We start from the raw sequence: 26,627 nt of genomic DNA on the forward strand, positions 1-26,627 counted from the left end.
TGCAAGCGATTTGCTTTATTTTATTGTGTCTGAAGGCTAACAGTCAAACATCCTGCTGGCAAAATGTTTATTAGAAATGAAAGCAAACACTGGTCAAAAAAAAGTTAGAAAAGTCGAGCAGCACGTGCGCTAACATTTATGTAAATGTAACCATCCATTTTTGGCGTTAAATAATCACGCAAGAAACATTTGCCCTTCAATTCTCTATCAAGCAATAAATAATATCGGTGAAGTGAAAATGTACAATTGGGGTTGAACCCGACAAGCGAAATTGAGCAATCTGGTGTCCGAAAGAAGGCGTAACAGTCGAAGCGTCCTCCGTCGAAAAGCTACCCCAAAAAATCTCCAGTTTTCCCCCTTTCATTTGCGAGAACATTGTGTTGGGAGATTTTATTCCGTGGGACAGGCGTTTCGGTCTTTGCAGCAAAAGTAGTGAACCACCACACCGTTGGGGTACCTGGCGAATGCACTGCAAAAACAAGAAAAAACAGGAGATTCTGGTCAACCTAATCGACCATAACGATCGTCAATTATGAATCTTCATTTGCGGAATGACAAGGCACCTCACAACACCTTAAAAAAATAGTTAACCCGTTAGATGTTATTGATAAAAATGAATTCCAATCTGTTTGAAATGAAGTGAGCGGTTCCTTTAAACATGAAAGAACAATTTAACTTTTCAATTCTAATAGAATATTTCATATTTAAAAAAGGAAAAGTTAAATCTGGAGATCAATACGGGGTAGATATTCTCTTATGTAACTTAAAAATGGTTTAGAATTTTAGATTTAAAAATAAAAAATAATAAAAAAATATTATTCATTAAAAATAGATATGTTATAAAAACAAAAAGATAATTTTGAGTAGTTTAAAATTGTTGATTTAAAAAAATAGATATTTTAAAAAACAAAAAGATAATTTTGAGTAGTATGTGTTCATTTAAAAATATATATTGATCAAAAAATAGATACGTTAAAAAACAAAAAGATAATTTTGAGTATTTTTTTTTAAATTGTTTTTTTTAATCAAACGATCTCTGCCAATCATCCTGATGGAAAAAGACAGGCCATCTATGGCATGCAACGCCCCCAAAAGACGCAAGCAAAAAAAGTGTACCTGTTTCCAATCTTCTTCTTGCAAACTCTGCACGTCTTCTCCTCGGTGATGACACACTTGACCTGCTGGTGAAAGATGCGTTCCTCCTGCACCTGGAAAAAAAAAGCCCAAAAGTCCATCAAGTCGCCCCATGGCTTGCCATCTAGCCAATCTCACCCTGAGAAAATCCGCCCGCAGCAGACTCTTGAGCACTTGGTCACCACGTTTCCTCTGGGCCTTCTCCTCCAGGACGCTCTCCAGGAAGACCTGGATCTCACGGATCTGCGTGTTGGCCGGCAGTAGGTCGATGGCCTGCATCGGGAGGGAACAAAAACCGCCTCAGCGCCCCCTCATAGTTCCCGGGCCGACGTCCTGCCGTACCTTGGCGGTGTCGAGCTTTCCGTGGTGCAGCTCCAGGACCCGCAAGGCGTCCCGCAGGTTGGCCCGAGGTTCCGACAGCTCCATCTTGATGGGCCCCAGGCAGTGCGCGTCCGGCGGGGACAGGTACATCCTCAGCAGTGACAGGTACACCTGCGAACGAAGATGCTCGGACGTCCATCGCTGTGGGCGGAGCTTCATCGCCGGCCCACTCACGTCTTTATCGCTTTCCACGGAGCCGCTGTAGTGGCTGTGACAGTATCTGCGCAGAGGTGGAGGCAAAAGTTGTCATGGCGGCCATTTTGGGGGTGTGTGTGCACGTGCACGTACTCTTCGGCCATGCGAGTGTCCTTCAGAACGTGCACGTAGATGAAGAGCGCCTGCTCGTGCTTCCCCATGCGACCCAGAAGCAGCGCCCGTTCTTCCAGTAGACCTGGGAAGAGATGGTCCAAAGGGTCCGGCGGACCTCTGGTTAGCGCCGAGGCCTCGCCACTCTGGGGGCGTGGCTTCCAGGTGGACATAGAACCATACCTGTCAACCTCTGCCGATAACTGCCCTTATAAATGATTATGATTCCCCTTACAAACCCCCCAAAAACCTTACAAACACCGTACGACTCGTACGGTGTTTGTAAGGTTTTTTGGGGGTTTGTAAGGGGAATCATAATCATTTATAAGGGCAGTTATCAGCAGAGGTTGACAGGTATGTAATTGAAAAGGATTTTCATTTCCTTTTTCTTACCGTCGAAGGGGAAGTCGCTGATGAGTCGCGCCGGCTCGTAACAGCTAGAAATGTCCAGGAAGGACAGCAGCTTGTTGCGGAATTCTCCCAGCTCGCCCCGTTCCGTACCGGCCGGGACCGCCGCCACTCCTGATGTCAAAGCGTTTCCTTCACGTAAACAACGAGGCACGTCTATCTCGTTTTCGGGCCAGACCTTCCGGCAGGGAGTTGAGGTACTGCTTCATCAGGCTTTGGACGCGTTCCAGGTAGAGCTGGATGAGGGTGTTGTGGAACTCGGGACCCTTGTCGTCCCACATGTAGATGATGTGCTCCAAGTACGGGATGGCCAGTTCCTTGAAGCCCTCTTTGAGGAAGTGGAGCACCCCGTCCCGTGGCAACGTCTCCACCTCGGTTAGGTCCTCCGTGAAGATCTGGAGTGGAGGAGGGATAGTCTTTTCAAGTCAGCAGCGATACGATGCGTCCTCCACGAAGAAAACGCACCTTCAGCCCGTCTTCGGGACAGATCTTCAGCACCCAGGGAGCGAACTCGAAGATCATGCCCAGGTTCTCCACACCTGTGTGGGCGGAGTCAGAGGAGTATGTAAAAAAATACGTTAAAAAAACAACTCATTTTTGTGGTTGCTCACCCAGTCTTTGGAGGTACTGGACGGTGCGCTCGTGGCCTTTCAGTGGGGAGTTTGCCTTGGTGGACTGGTCCAGTAGAACCTGCAGAGCTGAGGTGAGAGGGGAGACCTTTTAAGATCCGGAAAGCAAGTATGTGTAGAAGCAAGGAGAGCTTACCTTTCTGATGCAGGCCTTTCTTCTCGTAGAGAATGATCAGTTCGCTGTACTTGTGCGCTTTCTTTAGCACGTATTCGCTTTCTTCAATGTGGCAGTGGTTGTTCTCCAGGCGCAGGAGGGGGGAAACCAAGGCGACATTAGTCTACAATACAAAAACAAGAAAAATCAATGGTAAAATATGGATTAGGATTTTGTCATTTTAATGAATATCTAATTTTCTTAGGGCCGACAGCATAAATCCAGAATGAAATTAATCCACAACCATTTTGACAATTTTAGTCAACTGAACTATTCAGACTTTTTTTTTACACTTAGTTTTTTTCTATTCATTCACCTCTTTTTCAATTTAAAAAAAATTAAATAAAATTTCCACATTGTTGGGGATTTTTTTTATGTTAAAAAAATGTTGTATTGCTTCATCAATGTATTTAAATGGAATAAAAAAAAGAGTCTTCCCTCGATTATCGCAAATTCACTTCTTTGCAATTTTTTCTGCTATTAATTATTGAGAAATATATTTTTAAGGTCATAAAAATGCAGAAGCCACGCTTGCTACTAGAACTCAGCAACAGAAAAAAAAAATATAATAGTTGTGAAACTACTTTGCTATTTTTCAATGATCATGGCCATGTTTTGTCTACATTAACTGCGATATTTGAGGGATGACTGTATATTTTCTGTAGTTCTGCGGTGTATACCCACGTGCAGGTAGCACTTAAGCAACGTGGTGTCGATGATCTGCAGCAGCTTCTTGCGGCTCTTGATGGTGGGCGTGCCCTCCATCAGCGGCGACGTGGTAGACGGGTCCGAGTCGTTGAGTTGTTTCACCAGGTGGCTGCGTTTCTGTCGCCGGGGAAAAAACGCCGTGACCGCCACACGCCGCCAGATCGGGCCGAAAAAGACTCACCTGCGTGAGGTAATCGATCAGCGCCAGGTGGGCTTTCTCCAGCTCGGCTCCGGACAGCGCCGGCAGGGGGTCCGGGTAGTGCAACTGCCGGCGGTAGTCGGACGGCAGCAGGTCCGGGTAAAGGCCAATCACGTGGGTGGGATCTGCGCAAAATAGCGGCGAGCGCTCGCGAGTGGGGAAACCAAACTACGGCTCGGGGGTCTTACGCACCCGTGCCCAGTTTGGCGAAGACTTGCATGGAGTCGTCAAATCGCTTCTGGCAAAAGAGATTGAAGGCGAACAGGTTCTGGATATGATGGATCTGCTGTTTTTTCTCGCCGTCCGAGTCCTCTTTCATCTCCTGGAGGGAGGGAAAGGGAAAATATGGACGGAGAAATTCAAAAGGGGAATGTGTTTGGGTGCTCACCGCTAGCTGGAGAGCCAATTCAAATTGCTTGTCCTGAAGCAGCTGACGGATTTGCGCGGCGATGGACACGGGGACCAGACGCCATACGAAATGGTTGCTGGCCACGTACACCACGTTTGGCCTAAAAAAATGGAATAAAGCTCATGGTCAACCTTCAAAATCAAGTGTTATATGTCTTCATTTAAAAACAACTATAAATTGAAAGTGCGAGAGCTAATTTTGACTACTGTTTTTCGTTTCAAGCTAGCAAGTACGCACCCGGCGGACGTAATGAAACGAGGCCTCTGCAGTTCCACGCTCTGGACCAGAAGTCGGGGCTCCAAAGTCCGGATCTCCACGTAGCGGGGCAGTACGGCGATGATGTATGGAGGTTGGTGCTCTACAAGGTGAGAGAGGGGTTGTCAATCAAAATTGTTAGGCTTCATCAAAATGAACGTATAGCTAAACATAAAATATTGTCGTATACTGCTAGAAATCAACGCTACAATTAAAATTAAAAAAAATAATAGCTGAAACAGTATTGCACTCAGTAAAAATGATGGCTTCCCGCTTTAAAAAATCTATAGCCGTTCTTGACAGGCAATGACTCAATAGTACATAGTCTCTAGTTTGTTTTTAAACTTTTTTTTTTTTACACATTTTCAAATAGGAAAACAATTATAAATATTCTTATTTATACAAAATGTAATGAAAATGCCTTAATTAAAAAAGAAAAATATTTTCTTTGTGGAAAGGGAATTTTAAAACATGACTATAATATATATTTTTTAAATACAGTGGTCATGTGGTTTTGAAATTGAGGGTTCGATCCCAGGTCTGGAACTTTGTGTGGAGTTTGAATTTTCTTTCTAGGCTTGCTTGGGTTTTCTCTGGGTACTCTGGTTTCATCCCACAACCCAAAAACATGCATGCTAGGCTAATTGTATGCTAAATTGCCCCTAGCTATGATTGATTGTTTGTCTCCATGTGCCTTGCGATTGGCTGGCCACTAATACAGGATGGTGCCCGTAGTTGGGTGGGATAGGCTCCAGCACCCCCGTTGTGAAGGTCAAATGGACATCAAATTTAAACAAAAATAAGCTAAAACGAATTATTTCAATGACAATGAAAAGTAAGCAAAAAAAAAACATAAGTCCCAAGTCTTACCCATGGCTATGGGGATGTCGGTCCAATTCAGGGCACACTTTTGGGTGCAAACGCCCTCCTCGTTCAGAACCACGGTGAGATCGTCCTGCCCGACGGCCACCTTGCCGTCGGACAGCGGCGTCACCAGCGGCTCCAGCTGTTTGCCCGTAGGAAAGAGCTCCTTGAGGGTGCCACGACCATCCATCTGCAGACAAACATAGAAACTTATTTCGTATCCCAAGAAAAAAATGCAAAGTCATTTTGCCTAGCTTTAAAGGACTGTAAAATGGAAGTACCCGGATGAGGTAATAGTCTCTTTTGAAGCCCACGCAGATGGAGTTCTCGCACCAGGCCATTGATTTTGGAATATCTGGAGTGGCAAAGTCTCCCTGAAAAAAAGTCAAAAACAACAAAAAAAGTAAGCTTAGTTCATCTAGTAATATGTTCTGACTTTGTACAGAACTGCAAAATGTCTAAAATCATATTTTGTGGAGGGTAAAAAAATTTTTTTTCCATTTTGTGAGCCTTTTTCCTAGCGGCACTGACAAAAAAATGAAGCTCAATATTATCGAATGTTTTTCAAATTGTTATCTTTTTTTCAATAGTTCATTCTTGCAAAGGAATGAAATGACCCACCTTTTGGTTTTAGCCCAACTCGCGTCTACACTGCTAGAAACGTGTTGTTGAAAGGGAAGTGAGCACGCTACTTTTCAAAATAATTGAATGTTTTGACACGTGGAAAATGCTAAATGTATTCACATTTTGAAATTACAGTGATCCCTTAAATTTCGCGGTTAATGTAGACCAGACATGGCCGCGATAATTGAAAAATCGCAAAGTAGGGTCACCCCTATAACTTATTTTTTTCTTTAGTGCTCAGTCCTACTAGCAAAAGTGGCTTACGAGATTCAGCGTGGATTTTCACATTTTTATAAACTAAATTTTTTTTAAAAAAATTGTAATTAACAGCGGCAAAAAATCGCAAAGTTGCGAATTTACAACAAGTGAAGACGCGATAATCGAGGGATTACTGTAATCGTCACGGTAAATTATAATGCAAACCAAAAACAAAGACATTCAAATTTTAGTTTTTTTGGAAATTGCTGGGGGAAAAATAGATTGTTTTGGGATTTTTGTAGTTTAGATACAAAATGCGTATTTAGTATTTTGGTAAAAACTGGCGTGCGGAAAATTGTAATATTTGGCATCTCTGTTTGTACCTGCAGTTCGTGGAATTCTCGATCTTTCCAGTAGTACATCTGCAACTTCTTTTTTACGGCGACGCACATTCTCAGTGTTTCATCTCCAGAACTGCGTTGCTGAAAACCAAAAAAAAGGTTAGGCTAAGCTAAGGCTAAACACGAGCGGCAAAATGCTTTCAAATAGGAAAACCCACCAGGAAGTCGCATACAAATAGCGTGGCTCCCTTAGCTTTGGATACTACGGTAATTTGCTGGAACGTCAGCAGGTCGTGGACGTGGATGTTGTTTTCTGCGCGAAAAATGTAGACAAAAACGTTTTTAAGGGGTGGAAATTTGTTTAAAAAAAATCATTTTTGCTTTGCTAACATTGTACCGACCATAGAAATGCCTGCCGTTATGACAGCATTTTAATTTTTAAATAGATTTCTGTAGCTTTGACAAAAAGTGACTCTCACCGAGAAGACTGACGAGAATTTTGTACTGCGAAACAACGTAGAGCTGCGAAAGATAGGAGAGATTAGGGTACGCTTGGGTACGATCGTGCGACTAAAATACGTCAGTACCTGCTGGATCTTCTTGGAAAAGTGCTTGTTAGATTTCTCAAGGGTGACTTCGAAGAGGTTGGTGGCTAAAAAGGGAAACAATTGCAACCGTCAGGCAAGAAAAATCGGAACGTTTTGCAATCCCATTTCTACCTGCATCCTTTTTAATCCGGTACAAAAGGAGATGTCCGGGTTTGGTTCCGACGAGCAGCCAGTCCTCTATAGGCAAAAAAAATGCAATATTAGCACGGTTTATTCCATTTTCTTAACAATGGCCAGCAATTTGGGAGATGTTAAATGACTGTAATCAGACACGTGTTGTTTTGGTTAAGCGATCATCCAATCAAAGCAAAAAACAGCTGAATTGATTTGTATATTTTGATTTCTTTAGGTGAAAATGTAACTTGCTTTAAATGGGTTCATAATATCAGCAAAGCAGGGTCTGAAGATTCACTATCATTTGGTTATAAATGAACTGTTTACATCCCAATCAATGACGTATTCATTCTATTCGTTCATTGATGGTGACAGCTAGCCAATCCATTTCGTTCACATAATATTGAGCTTTATTTTTGTCAATGCCCCACGATCCGTGGTTAAAACGCACCCCAGGCCGCCATACAGTCAATCTGGAGCGGAAGCTTCTCCAAAATCGGCACCGGCTCATAGGCGTCGTGCATCTTGACCGATTCCAACCCAAAACAGACGGTCAAGTGATCCACTCAGTCGCCGCTGGTCACGGTGGTAGTGGTGGTGCCTTCATGAACCAATCGGAGTAGATTATCCCTCACGAACCAAACTAAATAGTAGGAAAAAAACGAATTTGTCTTGGGTGTCAAGTATCTCCAAGGACCACAACAACAGTTAGCTTCGTAGCTAAATAGTTGCTAAGAGATTTGCGCCTCTTTCCAGGATATCCGCGTCGATAAGTCGGCCCACGAACTTAAATACAAAACTACGACGACGAGTCCAAACCCTTGAATGTGTCATTGGAATAGGGACCCGCTTCGTGTGGGTATTAGCCACGTTAGCTCGGAGCTAGTTCCTCTTGGGTTCAGCTGACTACAAGCTGCACGTGACTCGTCACATCTCGCTCACGAGTCGCGAATTAAAATATGCGTTTACGCGCACGAGTTCGTTTTGAAAACAATATGGCGACCGGTGTGAAATGACGTTGCGTGGGAAAGCATCTTTTATAGAGGAAAATGTTTAATTGTACATGTTTGTGCTTCGAACCTTGTGTTTTGTTTTTGTTTTTATTGATCAAATCTCGCGATAAGGTACGGAAAGTTGTTTTGCCCAATCAAGCAAGTGTCAAATGCTGCCTTCAGGGAGTGTCGTAACTATAGGAACTTGGACTCGTATTGTCGCACATAAACAGGGCTCACTCGCAATAGGCAATTGGTAAGAGTCATCTTTACCGGCGCAAGTGAACGCAACATAAATTCCACTTTCTCTAACATTGAATGGATTACAATAGAAACGGTTTGGAAAATATTAAATGTTCAATTGACTAATTAATTTACACATCCAACTGAATTGAAAGCACTGTTGTTTTTGTAAATATTCACTTATTCTGATGCTCGCAGCACGTTTCACACAAATATATAGTTTCACAATAACAGTTTGTTGACATCCTGCTCCACTTTGCTAACCTTTTATTGATTTTTGTCCAGCTTTTATTTCTAATAAACCTTTCAAAGCAGGATGCAGGATGTTTGACTATTTTATCTTCCAGACCCAATCATTCCAAACAGCAAATTCCTCCATGACACAGCAAATTTCTTAAAAAATCATCTGTCTTGGATGATCCTTTTTAACAGTCCGAAAGGCAGCGAAAAAGTTAAGTCGATAGCCCATGTCACCACGGTGTGGCCGTTCGGAAAGCAGGCCGGCAGCCGTCCAGCTGTCACTGAGATTGGCCAGCCGGACCTACACGACCAAACATAACAATGCAGAAAACTCCCCGGCAACCGATGATGTCACTTTCTGCCAACTGTTGCCTTTATGTGGAATCTGACGTTTTGCCGTCTGTCCTGCAAAAAAAAACTGCAGCAGTTGTGGGAACACTCCCCAGGTTGTGTTTAATACTACATTGAACATTTTGGATTATGGTTTTCATTCCATGACTCATTTTGGGTGTCGAGGTCATTCAGTGTTATCTTACATACTATACGAAATTGGCCATATTTGTTTTGCTAAAATGTTCTGTTTTATTTTTGTTCATATATTTTGTATATTTTTCATATATTTTAGGTGTCTTTTTCCCCCAAAACATCATTTTTTTTCACTTGTATTCTAGGCTATGTTTCATTTTATGTTTTAGCTTTCCCATTTTCACACTCATTCTGAGGGCTAATTTAGCATCCAATTAGCCTAGCATGCACGTTTTTAGGATGTGGGAGGAAACTGAAATACATGCAAATTCCACACAGGAATCTTCCAACCAGGGTTTGAACCCTCGATCTCAGAACTGCGAGACCAACGCGCCAACCACTAGTCACCGAGCCAATTTATTTTAATAGAATTGAAATGCAATAACGATTTTTGAGTTATGATTACTTTCTAACAGTCCGTGTTTACTGTTGCTAACTTTTTTTTAGTAAAAGGCCATATTTATTATTTTTAGAGGTGTTCACTATTTGTGTTACTGTACAAAACATATACTTAAATGCTATATATACTGTACATACATACATTTTTCATCCCTGCAAATAGGATTGACAAGGAGAAGGCGGAGATGCTGACTGGGGTCGCGCGTTTGACCTCGCGGCAAACCGCACGAGCGCGCACCCCGTAATCTCGGGCCGAACGTCTTGCCTTTCCTTCCTGTTCCGCCCTCGCCGCCCGTCGCGTTTGTCGCCTTTTTCTTTCTTTCCCGTATTTGAATTGGGAGGCGATCTCCACTCAAATGAAATGTCAGCCTTAAAACTTTGCTCCCATCTGCAGTCTCATAGGCCCGATCCATCACGGCGCGTCGAGAGCGTCACCAACACGTGGTTTGAATCCGCATCTGCTCGGGTGACCTCTCCTATCTGCGCAGCTGGCTGCCGAACCGAAGATAAATCTACAGTTGTTTTTCAATCCCAGAAAATAAGTCGGGGGATAACGTGTTCCACTCGGCGACAAAAGACATTTCATGAGCTACGATTCATCTTACTGGGTAAAAAAAGGAGGAATGTACAGTTCAATCCAAAATTGTTAGCATAATAATGTTGTTCTTCCAATTTTGCAATTAGACTTGTTTCTACATGATTGGCGCCAGCACCCCCGTGACCCTCGTGTATAGAAGATTAATGAGTGTTTTGTTCCGACAACGATTTGTCATGGGTGAGTATTAGCCAAGAAAATGTTGAAGTTTCAAGGCTGGTTCATTTATTTTAATTAGGGCTGCCACAAAAAATCATCTTGATAGTTAATCTTTTTTGGGGGGTAAAATGGGCCCCCAACATTTGGTACATATATAAGTCACTAGTTATTTACTGTTATTATCTTAATATTGTACATTGGAACGCCAAACTACGAATGCTAAAATCTTTTCCACTAAAACAGCAAATGTTTGCAAATATCTCATTCCTTCTTATTCTAAGCCGCTTATCTTCACTAAGGTGGCGGGGGTGCTCGAGCCTATCCCAGCCAAGAATGGAGTCGGTGGTACATAACCAACCAATCAGCCCGCGTTTCAACCTGAGCCACAGCTAGGACCGCCCCCTCATTTGAATAACACTTCCTTAGTGTAAATAGAGTAAATATGATAGCAAAGCTCTTTTACGTATTAATAGTTAAGTCAATCCCTGTATTTATTTTGAAAATTGTTTTCATTTCGTATTTGTATCATTTCTGTTTTTACTTTGATACATCAGTAGATTTATTTACAAACCTTTGTATATTATTTGTGCTATTTTTTTATTTTTTTTTATTTCGGTTTCAGCGTTTAAAAAAAAAACTAAAAACATTCCAAATGTTCTTTTATTAGCACCAAATTGCGTTAAGTAGTATAGTTGACGGCCGGAAGGGGCGGCGCTAGGACCGCGCAAGCCATCCTCCCCACCAGATTCAGTCAATAGAGAGGCAGCGAGCGTCCTCCTCCTTCTCCTTCTTTCTTCTTCTTCATCGCCATCGACGCTCTATTCTCTCCCCACCAGAGGAGGTGGTAGCAGGGTTCCGGAGCGCCCTCCTCGCCGCGCCCCCCCCCCCCCCCCCCCTCGGGCTCCTGCCTATGGGTTGACCATGCGCAGGATTCGGGCCAACGCCATCGCGATTCTGACAGTCGCTTGGATCCTCGGAACCTTCTACTACCTGTGGCAGGACAGCAAACCTGCAGCGGCGGCTTTGGCGGCACCCTCGTCCGGGGGGAACCAACATCACCACCCCCAGGGAGGAGGGGGGCCGGAGAGCCACCGGGACGACAGGACCATCCCGCTCATTGTGAGTCAGTGCGTTACGGGGATTATTCAGCATGCGCAAAAGGTGTGTGCCGCATGTCTCATATCGGTTATGATTTTATTTTTTATTTTTTGGGGGGGAGGGGGCTAAGGTGCCGCCCAAAAGCACCTGTGAGCGTTTTCCAATTATCGGAGCACCCAACTGCACCCCCCCCCCCCCCCCCCCCATGTTGTAATGGACGCTTCTGGGTTGCATGCAAGGCCAGCTGGGTGATTGTTTAGCGCTGTGTCGCGTTGCGTTCAGGTGACCGTGAACGCACCTTCGGCCTGCACTGTTTGACAAAAAATTCGGTGTATTTACGATAGCTGTGGTTGACCATATATTACCTTTAACTCACTAGCTAAAAACAACAACTATATTTACAATAGCTGTGTTTGACCGAATATTACCTTAAACTCACTAGCTAAAAAACAACTGTATTTACAATAGCTGTGATAGACCGAATATTACCTTTAACTCACTAGCTAAAAAAACAACAACAACTGTATTTACAATAGCTGTGTTTGACCGAATATTACCTTAAACTCACTAGCTAAAAAACAACTGTATTTACAATAGCTGTGTTAGACCAAATATTACCTTAAACTCACTTGCTAAAAAATCAGTGTATATTTACAATAGCTGTGGTTGACCGAATATTACCTTAAACTCACTAGCTAAAAAAACAACTATTTACAATAGCTGTGATAGACCGAATATTATCTTAAACTCACTAGCTAAAAAACCAACAACTGTATTTACAATAGCTGTGTATGACCGAATATTACCTTAAACTCACTAGCTAAAAAAAGTCTTTGTATTTACAATAGCTGTGGTTGACCGAATATTACCTTTAACTCGTTAATAAATGTTGACATAATTGCTGTAAAAAGGAGCTGTTTTTACATTGACCCTGTAATTGACTATTCTTACCACGCAAAGAAAACAGATCAATAACATGGGGGAGGTCTCAAGTTCTCGCTCGCTTTGTTATCGTCGTCGACGCCATTGAAAACGCGTACTACAGTCGAGTGGGTACTCAAATTTCCAAATATTTGGAGTAAAAGGCATCACGATTCAAGTATTTAAACTACTCTGATCCATATATTGTTTTTTCTTTTAATCCAAAATGTTCAAAAATAGACAAAATGTGCGCTCATTTTTTCAGTGTGGAGGCAAACTAAAATTTCTACTCTTCTGTTTTCATCGTCCGATTGAAATGCGATTGGCTGGCAAGCGTCCGCTCGGAATCCGTGCCAAATTTTCCGCGACTGGCCTTTGGAAGGCCGGCGCTCTCTTTACTTTGTGCCGAGGTCCTTCAACTTTGTCACCACACCGAGAAAAGCGTCACCCGCCGGCCTAAAAATGTGCGGGCCGCCCCTCGCTTTTTCTTCCTTGTCAATGTCTGAATTTAACGGTTAGTAAACGTGTAATCCACGTGAATTTCGACGGCTGCCATGATTTAATCGGTCAGCTAATCACGGATTATTTGTGCCACGAGCCGACTAATTAGCTCGCGTATGAATCACGTTATTTCCCGGTGGCTCTTAAAGGTCACGAGAACTGAAATCCACGCTGGGCAAAGTGGTTCTATGAAAAGATTTGAACTATTCTAAGATTTTTGTTTTTTTGTCGGCGGCGTTCAGGTGAGCCGGCCCCCACGCGATGACCGTGGGGAGGGTCTGCTGGGCGGCCTGGACGAGAAGCAGTACCTGGACGCCAAGCGGCCCAAAGCCGGCGACGACCCGTACAGAGAGCACGCCTTCAACCTCATCGAAAGCCACCGCCTGGGAGCGCAGCGGACCCTCAGGGACACCAGACACTACAGGTAACGCCAGACATAAACAAGGGGAAAGTGGGCGGGGCTTTAAAAAAAATAATAATAATTATATAAACCTTAGCATTACTGAATATTAGCAAGAGTTCTATAGTATTGGTCCAATTCAGCGTTACTGTCAATTGCTTGATTCAATTGTATTTGACCGCATTTGCCGGACTATAAATTGCAGTTATATTTTTATTATTTTTATTTTTTATTATTATTATTTTTAAATCTTAGCTGGCAAGCATCACCGAACATTAGCAATAGTTCTGTAGTATTGGTCCATTTCAGCATTGCTGTCAATTGATTGATTCAAATGCACTTGACCGCATTTTCCGGACTATAATCTGCAGTTATTTTTTTATTTGTTATTTTTTATTTTTTTATTTTAGCTGGCTAGCATCTCCGAACATTAGCAACAGTTCTGTAGTATTGGTCCATTTCACCATTGCTGTCAATTGATTGATTGCACTTGACCGCATTTTTTGGACTATAATCTGCAGTTATTTTTTAATTTTTTATTTTTAATCTGAGCTGGCTAGCATCACTGAACATTAGCAAGAGTTCTGTAGTATTGGTCCATTTCAGCGTTGCTGTCAATTGGTTAATTCAAATGTATTTGACCGCATTTTCCGGACTATAATTTGCATTTCTTAAATTTTTTATCGTTCAGCCGATGGTGTGACAAGGGTCACGGGAGGTGCTGGAGCCTATCCCAGCTAACTAGGACCACAAGGCAGAGGTGGCCAGCCAATTGCAAGGCACAAGGAGACAAACAACCAATCCCACTCATAGCTAGGGAATATTTAGCATCCAATTAGCCTAGCATGCATGTTTTTGGGATGTGGGAGGAAACCGGAGTACCCGGAAAAAACCCACGCAAGCCCGGGGAGAACAAGCAAACTCCACACAGTGGGGACTTGGTATTTAGACGGATATTTCCGTTTTCTCCCCGCAGGTGCGCCTCCCTGAACTACGACGGCGACCTTCCGCCCACGAGCGTCATCATCACCTTCCACAACGAGGCTCGCTCCACGCTTCTGCGCACCATCAAGAGGTAATCATGCCGGCGTTTATTTATTTATTCATGTATTTTTTTCCACCCGCCGCGCTTTTTGACGCACAACTCTGCTTTCCCGGCAGCGTCCTGACGCGGAGTCCCCCGCAGCTCATTCACGAAATCCTTCTGATTGACGACTTCAGCGCCGACGGTGAGTTTAGCGCGAATGACGCCGCCATGTTTATATGAGTTAATACCTAAAAAACACACAAATCAAGTTTACCTGCTTCGGATCCTCTGAAAATGAAGCAAACAAACCCAATTTCTGATAAATTCCGATCCGATTTTTAATAGCGGACATCCCTCAAAAATATTATTTCCCCTTTTTTTGTGAAATTGAAAAAGCAACGTTAAAAGAATACAAAATTGAGATACTTGTCGTCCTTTTTTAGATGAAAAATGGGGAAATAATTCGATACACGTGCAATTTTGGCTTAAATTTGATATGTTCTTTTAAATATATGAACTCATGGGGGTGAATTTGAATATAGTCTTTGATTCATTTACATTGAGTGCAGTTGTAGCGGGCAACGGGAATAAGGACAAAGCATGTTCTAAATGGAGAGCCGGCGATTAAGTGGAGCCTTAACTGGATTAGGGCCTTTCTTCCCAGTTGCTTCCTCCTTTTGCTTTCCACTGCTCACATCTCATCAACATCAGCTCAGCTACCGGCTCTCCCTGTCCTTCATTTGTAGTTCAGGTCTGCCGTCACGCAATTACAAATGAGCACATTATTTTGGGACTCCTTTCATGCTACGTTAACATTGAACAGTCAAACAGGCTCTCAGATTACAATTGAACATCAGCACGGAAAATTCTCATTTTCTTTTTTGACCTTTTTTTTAATCATAAAAATTCAATGTAATCATCATAAAAGCCATTGATGATTTTTAGCAGAAATCAGATCGGACACAATTGTGCATTTTTCAGAGGATCGGAAATTGGGTTTTTTAAAAAAATATTTTGCTAGAAAATGATTTTATATATATATATATACACACATACACATATACACATATATATATATATATATGTTTAAATATTATTTTATATTAATTATAAAAAATATATGTATATATTTTTTAATATTATTTTATATTAATTATAAAAAATATATGTATATATTTTTTCATATTATTTTATATTAATTATAAAAAATATATGTAAATATATTTTTTAATATTATTTTATATTATTATTATTTTTAAATAAAAAATATACATATATTTAAAAAACAAATTAATAATAGCAGAAAAAACGTGATAAGTGAAGACGTGATAATCGAGGGATTACCGTACTAACAACCATTGCTAGTCAACACTTATTTCTTGGAGTGTAGCCGGCTGCTTTTTTCCATTAAAAAAACAGTAGCAGTAATAACAGAGGTGCTAATAGGCAATTGTGTTTGGACATGCTGTTGGCGCCGTCACCCCACAGCGTGTGCGCTTGTAAATCATCTGCTTACTCAGCACGCGTAAGGAGGTCATTCACGATTAGCTTGCGTTCCACCACCGTGCCAAAGAATAATTAGCGCCCCGTCACAGGGACGGACGGGGGTGTCAAAGGTACGGCCCGTGGGCCGGGAGGGGCCCGCTGGGTGGTCCGGTCCGGCCCGCACGGTTGTTCTGCACTTTTGAGCTCATTGTTAGTCTACATCAGAGGTGTCAGACTTGGGTTGGTTCGCGGGCTGCGTTAACGTCAACCCGATTTCATGTGGGCCAGACCATTTTAGATATAATATTTAGATATATTTTTTAATAAATTGATTAAAAGAACTGGATTAAAAGCCCTGAATATTCATTATTTTTATATAAACAATGTTTATTTTAGCTTTTTTTATTTTTAGATTTTACGAAATGATTTTTGAACTAAAAACACAGAAAAATTGATTAAAAAATGACAATGATTGACTTAAAAGGGGAAAAATCTGGAAATTTAATATACATCTATACATTTCATTTTAATTTGATCCTAAAACAGAAAGTCGGCACTCATCATTTACTTTCCCGGGCCACACAAAATGATGCGGCGGGCCAGATTTGGCCCCCGGGCCGCCACTTTGACACGTGTGGTCTACATAAACAATTAAATGTTTTTTTTTTTGACAAAACCAGATGTACTTGATTTAATATTTAGATTTGAATCTTGCAGCTCTATGAAATTCAGCATATTTCACATTTGAAAGTATGCAGGATCCTTTCATTCCCCCCAAAAAAAATCCGTTTTGTTGTTCACACCCAAAAACCAGTTGCCTAACCTTAAATCAACCAAAAAAATGATGTTATTAGCGTCGTCAATTCTAAACATTGGCGTCACCTCGTTGTGATTTTTCACTTTTCGCTTGCAATAAAATGACACAAAACAGTAAGAATGTGGTGTGGAAATGAGACACCACTGTGCAAAATACACACACACACACACACACACACACCAGCAGCTGTTTCATCGACATGCACACACATGCACACACACACCCATCTACAGACAGTTACAAGCTGTAGAAAAAAAGTAGTACACGTACATCTCATTCAATCTGTGAGGATTACAAGTGGGGAAGGATGTATCATTACAAGGGAGGGGAAGGACATACCCACAATGCAACAGCAGGGTCAATCATCATCCTCAACTGCGTGTGTGCGCTTGTTCATATGCCTGAACAAAAGTTTAATGCAGAAATAGAAAGGCAGGAATATTGTTTTTGTTATTCCTGGATATATAACAAGACATATTAGGGGCGGGAATCTCTTGGAAGATACTGATATGATATTATTAGTGATCATAATTAGTTATTTTGTGATATGGCAAAATAAGAATGAGGGATTAAAAAATGCTGCTAAATCGTGAAAAAAAGACCAAAAAAATTCATTAAAAAATGCTGCTAAATCGTGAAAAATTAGACCAAAAAATGAATTTAAAAAATGCTGCTAAATTGTGAAAAAAATAGACCAAAAAAATTATTTAAAAAATGCTGCTAAATCGTGAAAAAATAGACCAAAATAATTAATTTAAAAAATGCTGCTAAATCGTGAAAAAAATAGACCAAAAAATTAATTTAAAAAAAAACACAAAAAGGTTGCAATATATCGCCATATTGCCACACCCCTATTAAATACATATACACGAATAAAACTCTATTTTAAGAATGAATACTTGGAAAAGTGCTAAGTAAAAGTGGCTTTAGAGTTTTTTTCCCCCAAAAAATGTAGCTTCCAAGAGCCAAAATGTCCGCTCTGAGCCACGCGGGAACTTTTTGTATACTACATTTGCAGGATATCCCTTCCATAATTATTTTTTTGTGAGGATTGTCCACCTTGACGCCATGCGTTTGTCTTCCGCAGCCGACGACTGCCAGCTGCTCGCCCGGATCCCCAAAGTGCGTTGCCTGAGGAACGGCAGAAGAGAGGGTGAGTGTGAAATCGGCTTGAAGCGGGAAAGGTGACAAAAGAGGTCAAAGATTAGACCAAACGGGAGGCCACGGCAGGTCGGCACAGAAAGAGGGAGGCCTCGGTCTTGCCCTAAAACACAAACTAGCATAAACTTTTAAGCAAACACATCATGGAGCAAATATGTGAGCTGAAACGCTCCAAACCTCTGGAGGTCCTGCTAGCGAGCGCTAATTGCATTGCTTCATTCGCCCCCCCTGCTGTTAATGGCGGACAATGAGTTCATAAGGAAGCTTAAAATGTCCCAAAACATTCAGGAAGTCACCTGGAAATGACACAAAATAAACAGGAACCGACAAAGGAACAAGAAAGACTCTCAAAATCTATTCGGAATGATCCAAAATTGACCAGAAGTGACCAAAATTGGCTGCTCTTGACATTTATAAATGTCCAATTCACTTAAAGGGGCAGTGGATGCTCATTTTTCAGTGCTTGAAATCTCCCAAAAGCAACAGGAAATCACCTGAAAATGCCCAAAAATCAGCAGGAACTGAAAAACGCACAAGAAAGTCCCTCAAAATCCATCCCAAAATTTACCAGAAGTGACCCGTAAGCACCCCAAAATGGAAGCCCCCCCCCAAAATGACATAAAATTGCCTACTTTTGACATCTATAGATGTCCAATTCACTTAAACTGGCCTCGGATAAATCTTTCAGTGCTTGAAACCTCCCCAAAGAAACAGGAAGTGACCTGTAAATGCCCAAAAATCAGTAGCAACCAACAAATCCCAGAAGGTCCTTAAAAAAAAAAAATCAATCGGAAATAATGGTAAAATGTCCCCTTTAGGACTTATCCGGTCCCGGGTGCGAGGGGCCAACTCGGCCTCGGCCCCCATCTTGACCTTCTTGGACAGCCACTGCGAGGTGAATGCTGATTGGCTGCAGCCCATGATTCAGCGCGTCAAGGAGGTACCCACACACACACACATTTTGTATTGTCAAAAAAGACAGAGTTGACGCTGCAAATCTGTCATTTTTTCCCCAAATTGTGTTCGAAACGCCTCCAAAATCTAATGTAACAGTTTTTTTTTCATCCAAACCCTCAAGACGGAATGTCTATTCCATTTGGACTTTGAATCCTGACTCCGGAATACATATTACATACAAATAGCGAGCGACGTTGATGTAGATGCCGTATTTTCCCACGGCAAAATATTTCCCCGGAGTCGAAACGAAATGGATCCCCCTTTTGTGAAGGGAACGTTAATGAGAAACAGAATGTGGATTGAACACGTCATATTTATGAGCGGCGGATTGAACACGTCATATTTATGAGTGTCTCAGGGGGAGGGAGACATAAAACAGGACAAATCATTGGACGACAGCCACAACCATCAAATTATTAATACGGTAATCCCTCGAATATCGCGGTGGCTCCGATAATCCCAAAAATCGCAAAGTAGGGTCACCCCTCTTATAACTTTGTTTTTCCTTCAGTGCTGAGTCTTATGTCATCTCATTTTCTGAACCACTTTATCCTCACTAGGGTCGCGGGGGTGCTGGAGCCTATCCCAGCTGACGCTGAATTGGTGGTCAGCAATCACTGGTACTCGGATGTTTCGTCGAAAGACGTTTGGTCCCCGGACATTTGGTAGAACGGACGTTTGGTCGGTCGAACGGACGTTTGGTCGGTCGAACGGACGTTTGGTCGCTGGCCAGCTCTCAAAATTATGAGTTTATTATCTAAATATCTAATATCAAAATATCAACAATAAACTCTCTGTCATAATTTGACAGCGAGCGAACCCGGCGACCAAACGTCCGTTCTACCAAACGTCCGTTCGACCAAACGTCCGTTCTACCAAACGTCCGTTCTACCAAACGTCCGTTTGACCAAACGTCCGTTCGACCAAACGTCCGGTCACGGCAATCACTGGGCTCAAGGTGACAAACAACCAATCGCACTCATAGCTAGGTAATATTTAGCATCTAATTAGCCTAGCGTGCATGTGTTTGGAATGTGGGAGGAAACCAGAGTACCCGGAGAAAACCCACGCAGGCCCGGGGGAGAACATGCAAACTCCACACAGGTAGACCGACCTGGATTTGAACCCAGGTCTCCTACTGTGAGCCCAACGCACTAACCACTCATCCACCAGGCCGCCGCCTCTGCCACCCCGGAGACAGTGGGATAAGCTCTAGCACCCCCCGCGACCCTAATGAGGATAAAGTTGTTCAGAAAATGAGATATATTTTTTTTTAATAAACATTTTTATGATTAATAGTGGCAAAAAAAATCACGATAAGTGGGGGATTACCGTAATAACTTTTGTGACAGGACCATACGAGAGTGGTGAGCCCGATCATCGACGTCATCAGCCTGGACAACTTTGCTTACTTGGCCGCTTCGGCCGATTTGAGAGGAGGTGAGGGGACGGACGGGCGGCCCACCGGGGAGCGCTAAGCTAACGGCGCAGCTGCGAACGCAGAAATTCCCCGTCGTTAAAAAAAACGCTCGCTTGAAATGATCTGATGGGATGTTTTGATTGTCACCAGGGTTTGACTGGAGCCTTCACTTTAAATGGGAGCAGATTCCCATCGAGCAGAAAATGGCCAGGAGCGACCCCACGCAGCCAATCAGGTTTGATTGATCCGTGACCCAATCGCCTTGGCTGCCACGGACCGATTGCTCTAAAAAAAAAAAATACCGTAATGCAGAGTTGATAAATTCAAGCAATCTTCCGTTTTTACCAAAGGACGCATTTTGTATCAGAACTGGGAAAATAAATAACCCACTGCAAAATATGATTTTGGATGTTTGTTAGCGCTGAAAATGCAAAGGCACGCAAAGTCCAATCCATTTTGATTGGGTCAAAGGTCAAAGTTCATCACACGTGTGTTTTTAGGACCCCAGTGATCGCTGGTGGCATTTTTGCAATGGACAAGAGTTGGTTCAACCATCTGGGCCAGTATGACACACACATGGATATCTGGGGTGGAGAGAACTTTGGTAAGAAGCCTCCCTTTGTATTTTCCACAAGGAAGTTCTGTCTCCCCGTTTTCTAGCCAACTACCCTATTTCCCGGACTATAAGTCGCACTTTTTTTTCAGTTTTCCTGGGCTTGCGACTTGTATTTCTTTAATTTTCTCAATCTGACCGCTCACAGCTTGTTATATGCAGTTTTTTTAGGCTGTAGTTGTCTAAAAGAATAGTTAATGTTACATTAACAGGTGCTTATTTTGACTGTTGTTCCTAATTTTACCATTACTTTAATGTTGTATAACTGAGCATAAGTGGTACAAAAAAATGAATGAATGCTAGTGCGAATTACCGTATTTTCTCGTATATAAGCCGTATTTGTAACAAAAAAAATGACGACTGAATCAAGGCTACAGCTTATATTACAGCGTTACGGCTTTTTTTCACCAGTAGATATCGGCAAATTAATATTTACTGTTGGTTATTTTCTGTTTTACAGTAACAAAACAACCATTACTCGATTAATGAATTAATTCCTTCTGATATTGGCCTTAATAATGTGCTTTTGATTCATACAGTATCTCAGAAATCCCACGTGCGATGATTTTTCTGAAGATTTTCCCTTCCAAGTAACGCATTTGTACTCCCTATTAAAACCATGAATATGGAGGTGAAAATTGTGAATCAGGGGGCGGTTTATACGCGAGAAATTGTAAAAATTCAACGATTTTAAGACAATTTTTAGGGTACGGCTTATACACAGGCGGCTAATATGCGAGAAAATACGGTATATCTATATTTTCCCCTTTCATTGTGCATTTTTGTTGGGCTAGTGCGGCTTATACTGGGGTGGCTCGCTAACTCAAATGATGATGATTTTTATGACTTATGTTTATTACCAGAGCTGTCATTCCGCGTGTGGATGTGCGGTGGGAGTTTGGAGATATTACCCTGCAGCCGCGTGGGTCACGTGTTCCGGAAGCGACACCCGTACGACTTCCCAGAAGGCAATGCGCTCACTTACATCAAGTAAGTGAGTTTAAGTGTGTGTGTGTGTCAGCTGTATTCACGGCGCTTGACTTTTTATTTTTTGCATATTTTGTTAATAAATGGGTAAAACTGACAAAAACTGCCACTAACGTTAGTTAGACGATCACGAACAATTATTTTTGTTATTAAAAATAATGGATGATAAAAAGTTGGACTGTGTAAGCCACAGGCGTCAAAGTGGCGGCCCGTGGTCCAAATCTGGCCCGCCGCATCATTTTGTGCGGCCCGGGAAAGTAAATCATGAGTGCCGACTTTCTGTTTTAGGATCAAATTAAAATGAAGAGTATAGATGTATATTAAATTTCCTGATTTTCCCTCTATTAAATCAATAATTGTCATCTTTTAATCCATTTTTCTGTGTTTTTAGTTCAAAAATCATTTTGTAAAATCTAAAAATATTTTTTTAAAAGCTAAAACAAACATTGTTTTAGATCTATAAAAAATGAATATTCAGGGCTTTTAATCCAGTTCTTTTAATCCATTTATTTTAAAAAAATCTAGATATTATATCTAAAATGGTCCGGCCCACGTGAAATCTAGTTGACGTTAAAGCAGCCCGCGAACCAACCCGAGTCTGACACCCTTGATTTAGACGAGCACGAACAATTATTTTTGTTATTAGAACGCAAAAAAATGGATGATAAAAAGTTGGACTGTGTCAGCATATCATTGTTTTTTATGCAAAAGCTGACCTTTGCAATGATCTATTTTGATTGTTTACAAAAAAAATCACATGCTTTCATTGAGAATTTTTTTTCTCATTCATTGGGATCGGAAATCTAGCGCCACCAAGCCGTCTTTTTGGGCCAAAATTAAACTCGCTAGCCCGCCAACAATCAGAGTTTGACACCGTTGCTCTAACAGCGCAAACGCTGGAAAAAGTGAAGCCTGGTGAATACTTACCACGAATGACATCATGTGACACGCGTGTACGTACGTGTAGGAACACGCGGCGGGCCGCCGAAGTGTGGATGGACGAATACAAGCAGTACTATTACTCGGCCAGACCTTCGGCGCAAGGAAAAGCTTTTGGCAGGTTTGTACCTTCCCGCCCCGCCATTGACGGACGGCGATGGACGTCCATTTTGTTTTGAATGAACCGTGCCACTCACTTAAAACTAATTGGTCGGCCATCGCCGTCAATGATTGTCTATTAGTTCAAGTTAATATATGTGTATATATATGTATATATATGTATATATATGTGTATATATATATGTATATATATGTATATGTATGTATATATGTGTATATATGTGTATATATGTGTATATATATGTATGTATATATATGTGTGTGTATATATGTGTGTGTGTATATATATGTATATATATATATATATATATATGTGTATATATATGTATATATGTATCTATGTGTGTGTATATATATATAAATTAGATTTTATATATATATAATCAAATTTATTGTAAAAGCCTATATATTTTGGATTATATATATATGTATATATAATATATGTATATATATGTGTGTGTGTATATATATATATATAAATTAGATTTTATATATGTAATCAAATTTATTGTAAAAGCCTATATATTTTGGATTATATATATATATATATATATATATATATATATATATATATATATATATATATATATAAAATAATACAAAAATATATATATGTGTGTATATATATTTTTTTTTCAATACATGATTATTGGGCGTGCAATATATTTATAAGCATTTTAAAATTGCAGCATAGCGGACCGCCAGGCGCTTCGACGGAAGTTGAACTGCAAACCTTTCCGCTGGTACATGGAGAACGTCTACCCCGAGCTCAGGTGACCCACATTTGATACTTTAATGCAAAATCCTTGTCAACGCCCTGACAAATAGATTTAATTTGCCTCCCGTCGTCACACATTGGACCAATTAAGTCGGGAGGCCAAAAGGGTGAATCACCATCAGATAAACGTAGGAGGGAAGGCGCCAGGTTATAAATTGAGTCGAGTTTCCAGTTGGTTTTTTTTTCCTGGCATGTCACCCGAGAGTAAATACGCACGGGGTGCCATGGCACCCTGACATCACAAACGATCGAGTTAATGATTCATGCGGGAGTGCATCAGCTCACTTAGAAATTAAGGTTTTTTTTTTCCAATTATGCATCGAATAATACAGTATATGAATAGGTATTGTATTAGAAATAAAAATTCAGGGTTCTGAATAAAACTATATCATCCTACTTGAAATTAAACTATGAAAATTTGTGCTGTGCTTTTCTTTAGCCTAATAATGACTAGGGCATTAAGTATGACTAAATAGTCATTCGCACTTTGTATTTAGGGAATTTGAGCAACGATTTAAATGGTAATTATCGCTTACCTTCCGGGCGACCAAAAGATCGGCGACCAATCGACCGCACACGGTTGACGACAGTCACAGTCAAACCACGATCACGTGATCGAAAAATAAGTGTCCACTTCACGTTGCGATGTCGATGCGTGTCTTCTGGGCTGTCCGTAAACATACGATGTCAATATTTTTGTAGTTATGGGTGAAATACAACTTGCATGGAAATTCTAAAACTTTGAAAGCCTCCCCATGATCTGGTTTCCGTATCAGAAACTATTTTGAGTATAAACACTGAGTGGCATCAATCCGTTCCTCAAGGGTTCCTGAGCAGGACGCCGTGTCCAGCATCCTCAGACAGGGGTCGCTGTGCCTGGAGAGCCGCGGGACGGACGGACTCGGACTAGCCGAGTGCAGGTCGCTCAGAGGCGGTAGGCCGCAAGCGCAGGTCAGTACTCGGACTCTTACAAGCCAATTAGGACTACGGTCCATACTTGAGGGAGTTTTTAGATCCCTGGGCTACGGCCTAGTGTCAAACACGTGGCTCGCCGGCCACAAGTGGCTCTCGCTAGGGTGTCTGATCCGTGCTAAATTTTCAAAGCGTTCTTTTTCCAGAGGTGGGAGTTAATTGAGCCGCTGATCCGGCAGCATGATCTCTGCTTGGCCATCACGCTCTTTGCCCCCGGGTCAAAGGTCACCTTGGAGCCCTGCAATGCCAAAGAGCCAAGACAGGTCAGTGGTTAACTAATCACCGGGCTTTGTTTCATAACCATTTGGCTTCCAATTTAGCTTTCAGGATAAGTTGAAGGTTTCTTTTTTTGGGTAGACGACGCATAGATTCTTTATCCTCTGCAAAAATTATATGGTTTCTGTGTTCAGAAATGGAAGCCCAAAGGTTCGGCACTACAGCACACGGTCAGTGGTTTATGTCTGGACAGTCAGAACCCGCCCGGCCCCCCTGTCGTCAACCAGTGTCGCCCCCTGGTGGCCAGCCAGGCCTGGGAGCCGCAAATTATCACCTGAAAGTGTGCTAAGGATGACCTTTGGCCTTGCTTCTAGAGCAGTGTAGGGATACTCCATCTTTAAAGGAGGCTGCAGCTTATTTTTCCCCTTTTTTTTACATTTTCGTGTTCATATCATGAAAAAATGACTTTTTAATGTTTGTACAGTAAAAGCCTGCAAATTCGCTCTTTGGCCCAAACCATTTGTAATATAGATACATGACTTTGGTGACATCTTGTGGCATATTGGAGCCAAGGTGCGTTTTCAGGCCAAGGCCTTATGTATTGTAATGAGGGAAAATTTAGCTTTTGCAGACATCTTGTAGCATTTTTTGTGTGTGATGTCACAATTTGGCAAATTATAGACCACCTGGCTAAAAATAGCTGTAAAATATGTCTATAATATTTAAGGAAGAAGTCCTGTTACCTCTATGGAAGAAGATAAATGATGACTGTTTTGAATTGAAACCATTGACAATATATGTTTTTTTTAAAATACCTACGGTGGGATAACTCATTTTTTGTCATTTAGATAAATAGTGGTCGAATTCAAGGTTTAGTCCCACTTTTGACATCCAGGGTGCCATCCATAATTGCACTCAGCACTTTTTTCTGTTTTTTTTAAGTCTAGCAAATGGCAAAAATCATGAAATATGGAGAGATTTTTACAAATTGACAGATGTTTGGTGACTAAATGGGAGGAAGGTTTTTGTCATATCATTTATCAAATTTCATTGCAGCCAAAAACTTATCCTTTCCTGCAAAGTGACAGAAAATAGTTAGTCCACTTAATTGTAAGTAATTATAATAATGATCATTATAGTATGTCTCATTTGAAAATGTAAGAGGAGAAAAAAAAAGTGAAATCAGGTGTTGGTTTTTATTTATTGTTCTGCATGGTTGCACCCAAGTACGTATTGTTTTTCTTTTGTCGTCTCATAAATATGACATGAAAATTCCTAAAACGTATATTTGCTTGAAATTTTCTTTGTGTGTACGTGTGGGGAGAAAAGGAGGGCTTGTGTGTGCGTGTGTTAAAAAATACACTTGAAAAATAAAATGTAAGACATGGCCGCCTCACCTGTTGTTTTAATGGTTTTCCATGTATTCTAATTGAGTTATTTGTGGAATTTCCCTAAAGTTATTTGCATTTTTTCTAACACATTACTTATTTTTTTACTCCAGTGTATTTGCTGTAATCTAATTAAAGTTAATTAAGTTTTAATTGGCTTGATTCCAAACAATGCTTCAGTCTAGAAAACCGTAGTTTCTGACGGGGACGAGGGTTGTCATATGTCGGCCATTTTGGGTCAGACTCCATACGTCGCTGCGCAGTGTAGTGATGGAGTTGCGCTTTATAGCCACCCGAGGGCGTCAGATACACTTCCAACTTGTGTTTTCAATGCATGTCACT

At 41.4% G+C, this 26,627-nt stretch overlaps 2 protein-coding genes across 2 annotated transcripts; one reads left to right on the top strand and one right to left on the bottom strand.

Moving 5' to 3' along the window:
* On the bottom strand, positions 1 to 8,380 carry vps39 (VPS39 subunit of HOPS complex). Its single transcript, XM_077620164.1, has 25 exons — positions 8,152 to 8,380; positions 7,784 to 7,975; positions 7,330 to 7,395; positions 7,198 to 7,262; positions 7,090 to 7,132; positions 6,829 to 6,923; positions 6,653 to 6,751; positions 5,729 to 5,821; positions 5,454 to 5,637; positions 4,566 to 4,686; positions 4,308 to 4,428; positions 4,112 to 4,241; positions 3,902 to 4,044; positions 3,697 to 3,837; positions 2,995 to 3,136; positions 2,841 to 2,927; positions 2,695 to 2,768; positions 2,408 to 2,624; positions 2,215 to 2,343; positions 1,804 to 1,906; positions 1,690 to 1,735; positions 1,477 to 1,626; positions 1,273 to 1,407; positions 1,117 to 1,208; positions 1 to 469 (listed from the first exon to the last, which is right to left on the bottom strand). The coding sequence occupies exons 2-25, from the start codon at positions 7,854 to 7,856 to the stop codon at positions 391 to 393; spliced, it is 2,628 nt and encodes an 875-aa protein (XP_077476290.1). The 5' UTR covers positions 7,857 to 7,975; positions 8,152 to 8,380; the 3' UTR covers positions 1 to 390.
* A 2,838-nt stretch (positions 8,381 to 11,218) lies between these two features.
* Positions 11,219 to 26,293, top strand: galnt16 (UDP-N-acetyl-alpha-D-galactosamine:polypeptide N-acetylgalactosaminyltransferase 16). Its single transcript, XM_077621250.1, has 15 exons — positions 11,219 to 11,604; positions 13,248 to 13,429; positions 14,382 to 14,480; positions 14,567 to 14,634; positions 17,822 to 17,887; positions 18,714 to 18,835; positions 20,205 to 20,292; positions 20,423 to 20,507; positions 20,773 to 20,876; positions 21,749 to 21,875; positions 22,840 to 22,932; positions 23,621 to 23,704; positions 24,534 to 24,660; positions 24,828 to 24,944; positions 25,092 to 26,293. The coding sequence occupies exons 1-15, from the start codon at positions 11,407 to 11,409 to the stop codon at positions 25,233 to 25,235; spliced, it is 1,704 nt and encodes a 567-aa protein (XP_077477376.1). The 5' UTR covers positions 11,219 to 11,406; the 3' UTR covers positions 25,236 to 26,293.
* Positions 26,294 to 26,627: the final 334 nt, after the last annotated feature.

This window comes from Stigmatopora argus, chromosome 15, assembly GCF_051989625.1.
Source record: "Stigmatopora argus isolate UIUO_Sarg chromosome 15, RoL_Sarg_1.0, whole genome shotgun sequence".
NCBI classification, from domain to species: domain Eukaryota; kingdom Metazoa; phylum Chordata; class Actinopteri; order Syngnathiformes; family Syngnathidae; genus Stigmatopora; species Stigmatopora argus.

Excerpts from the sequence above, each read along its gene's own strand:
- galnt16 (XM_077621250.1), top strand. The coding sequence starts at position 11,407 with ATGCGCAGGATTCGGGCCAACGCCATCGCGATTCTGACAGTCGCTTGG. Across the intron at positions 14,481-14,566 it reads CTTCTGCGCACCATCAAGAG|CGTCCTGACGCGGAGTCCCC; the intron begins GTAATCATGCCG and ends CTTTCCCGGCAG. Across the intron at positions 14,635-17,821 it reads TGACGACTTCAGCGCCGACG|CCGACGACTGCCAGCTGCTC; the intron begins GTGAGTTTAGCG and ends TGTCTTCCGCAG.
- vps39 (XM_077620164.1), bottom strand. The coding sequence starts at position 7,856 with ATGCACGACGCCTATGAGCCGGTGCCGATTTTGGAGAAGCTTCCGCTC. Across the intron at positions 5,822-6,652 it reads GAGAATTCCACGAACTGCAG|GGAGACTTTGCCACTCCAGA; the intron begins GTACAAACAGAG and ends ACTTTTTTTCAG. Across the intron at positions 1,907-2,214 it reads CAGCGACTTCCCCTTCGACG|GTCTACTGGAAGAACGGGCG; the intron begins GTAAGAAAAAGG and ends ATCTCTTCCCAG.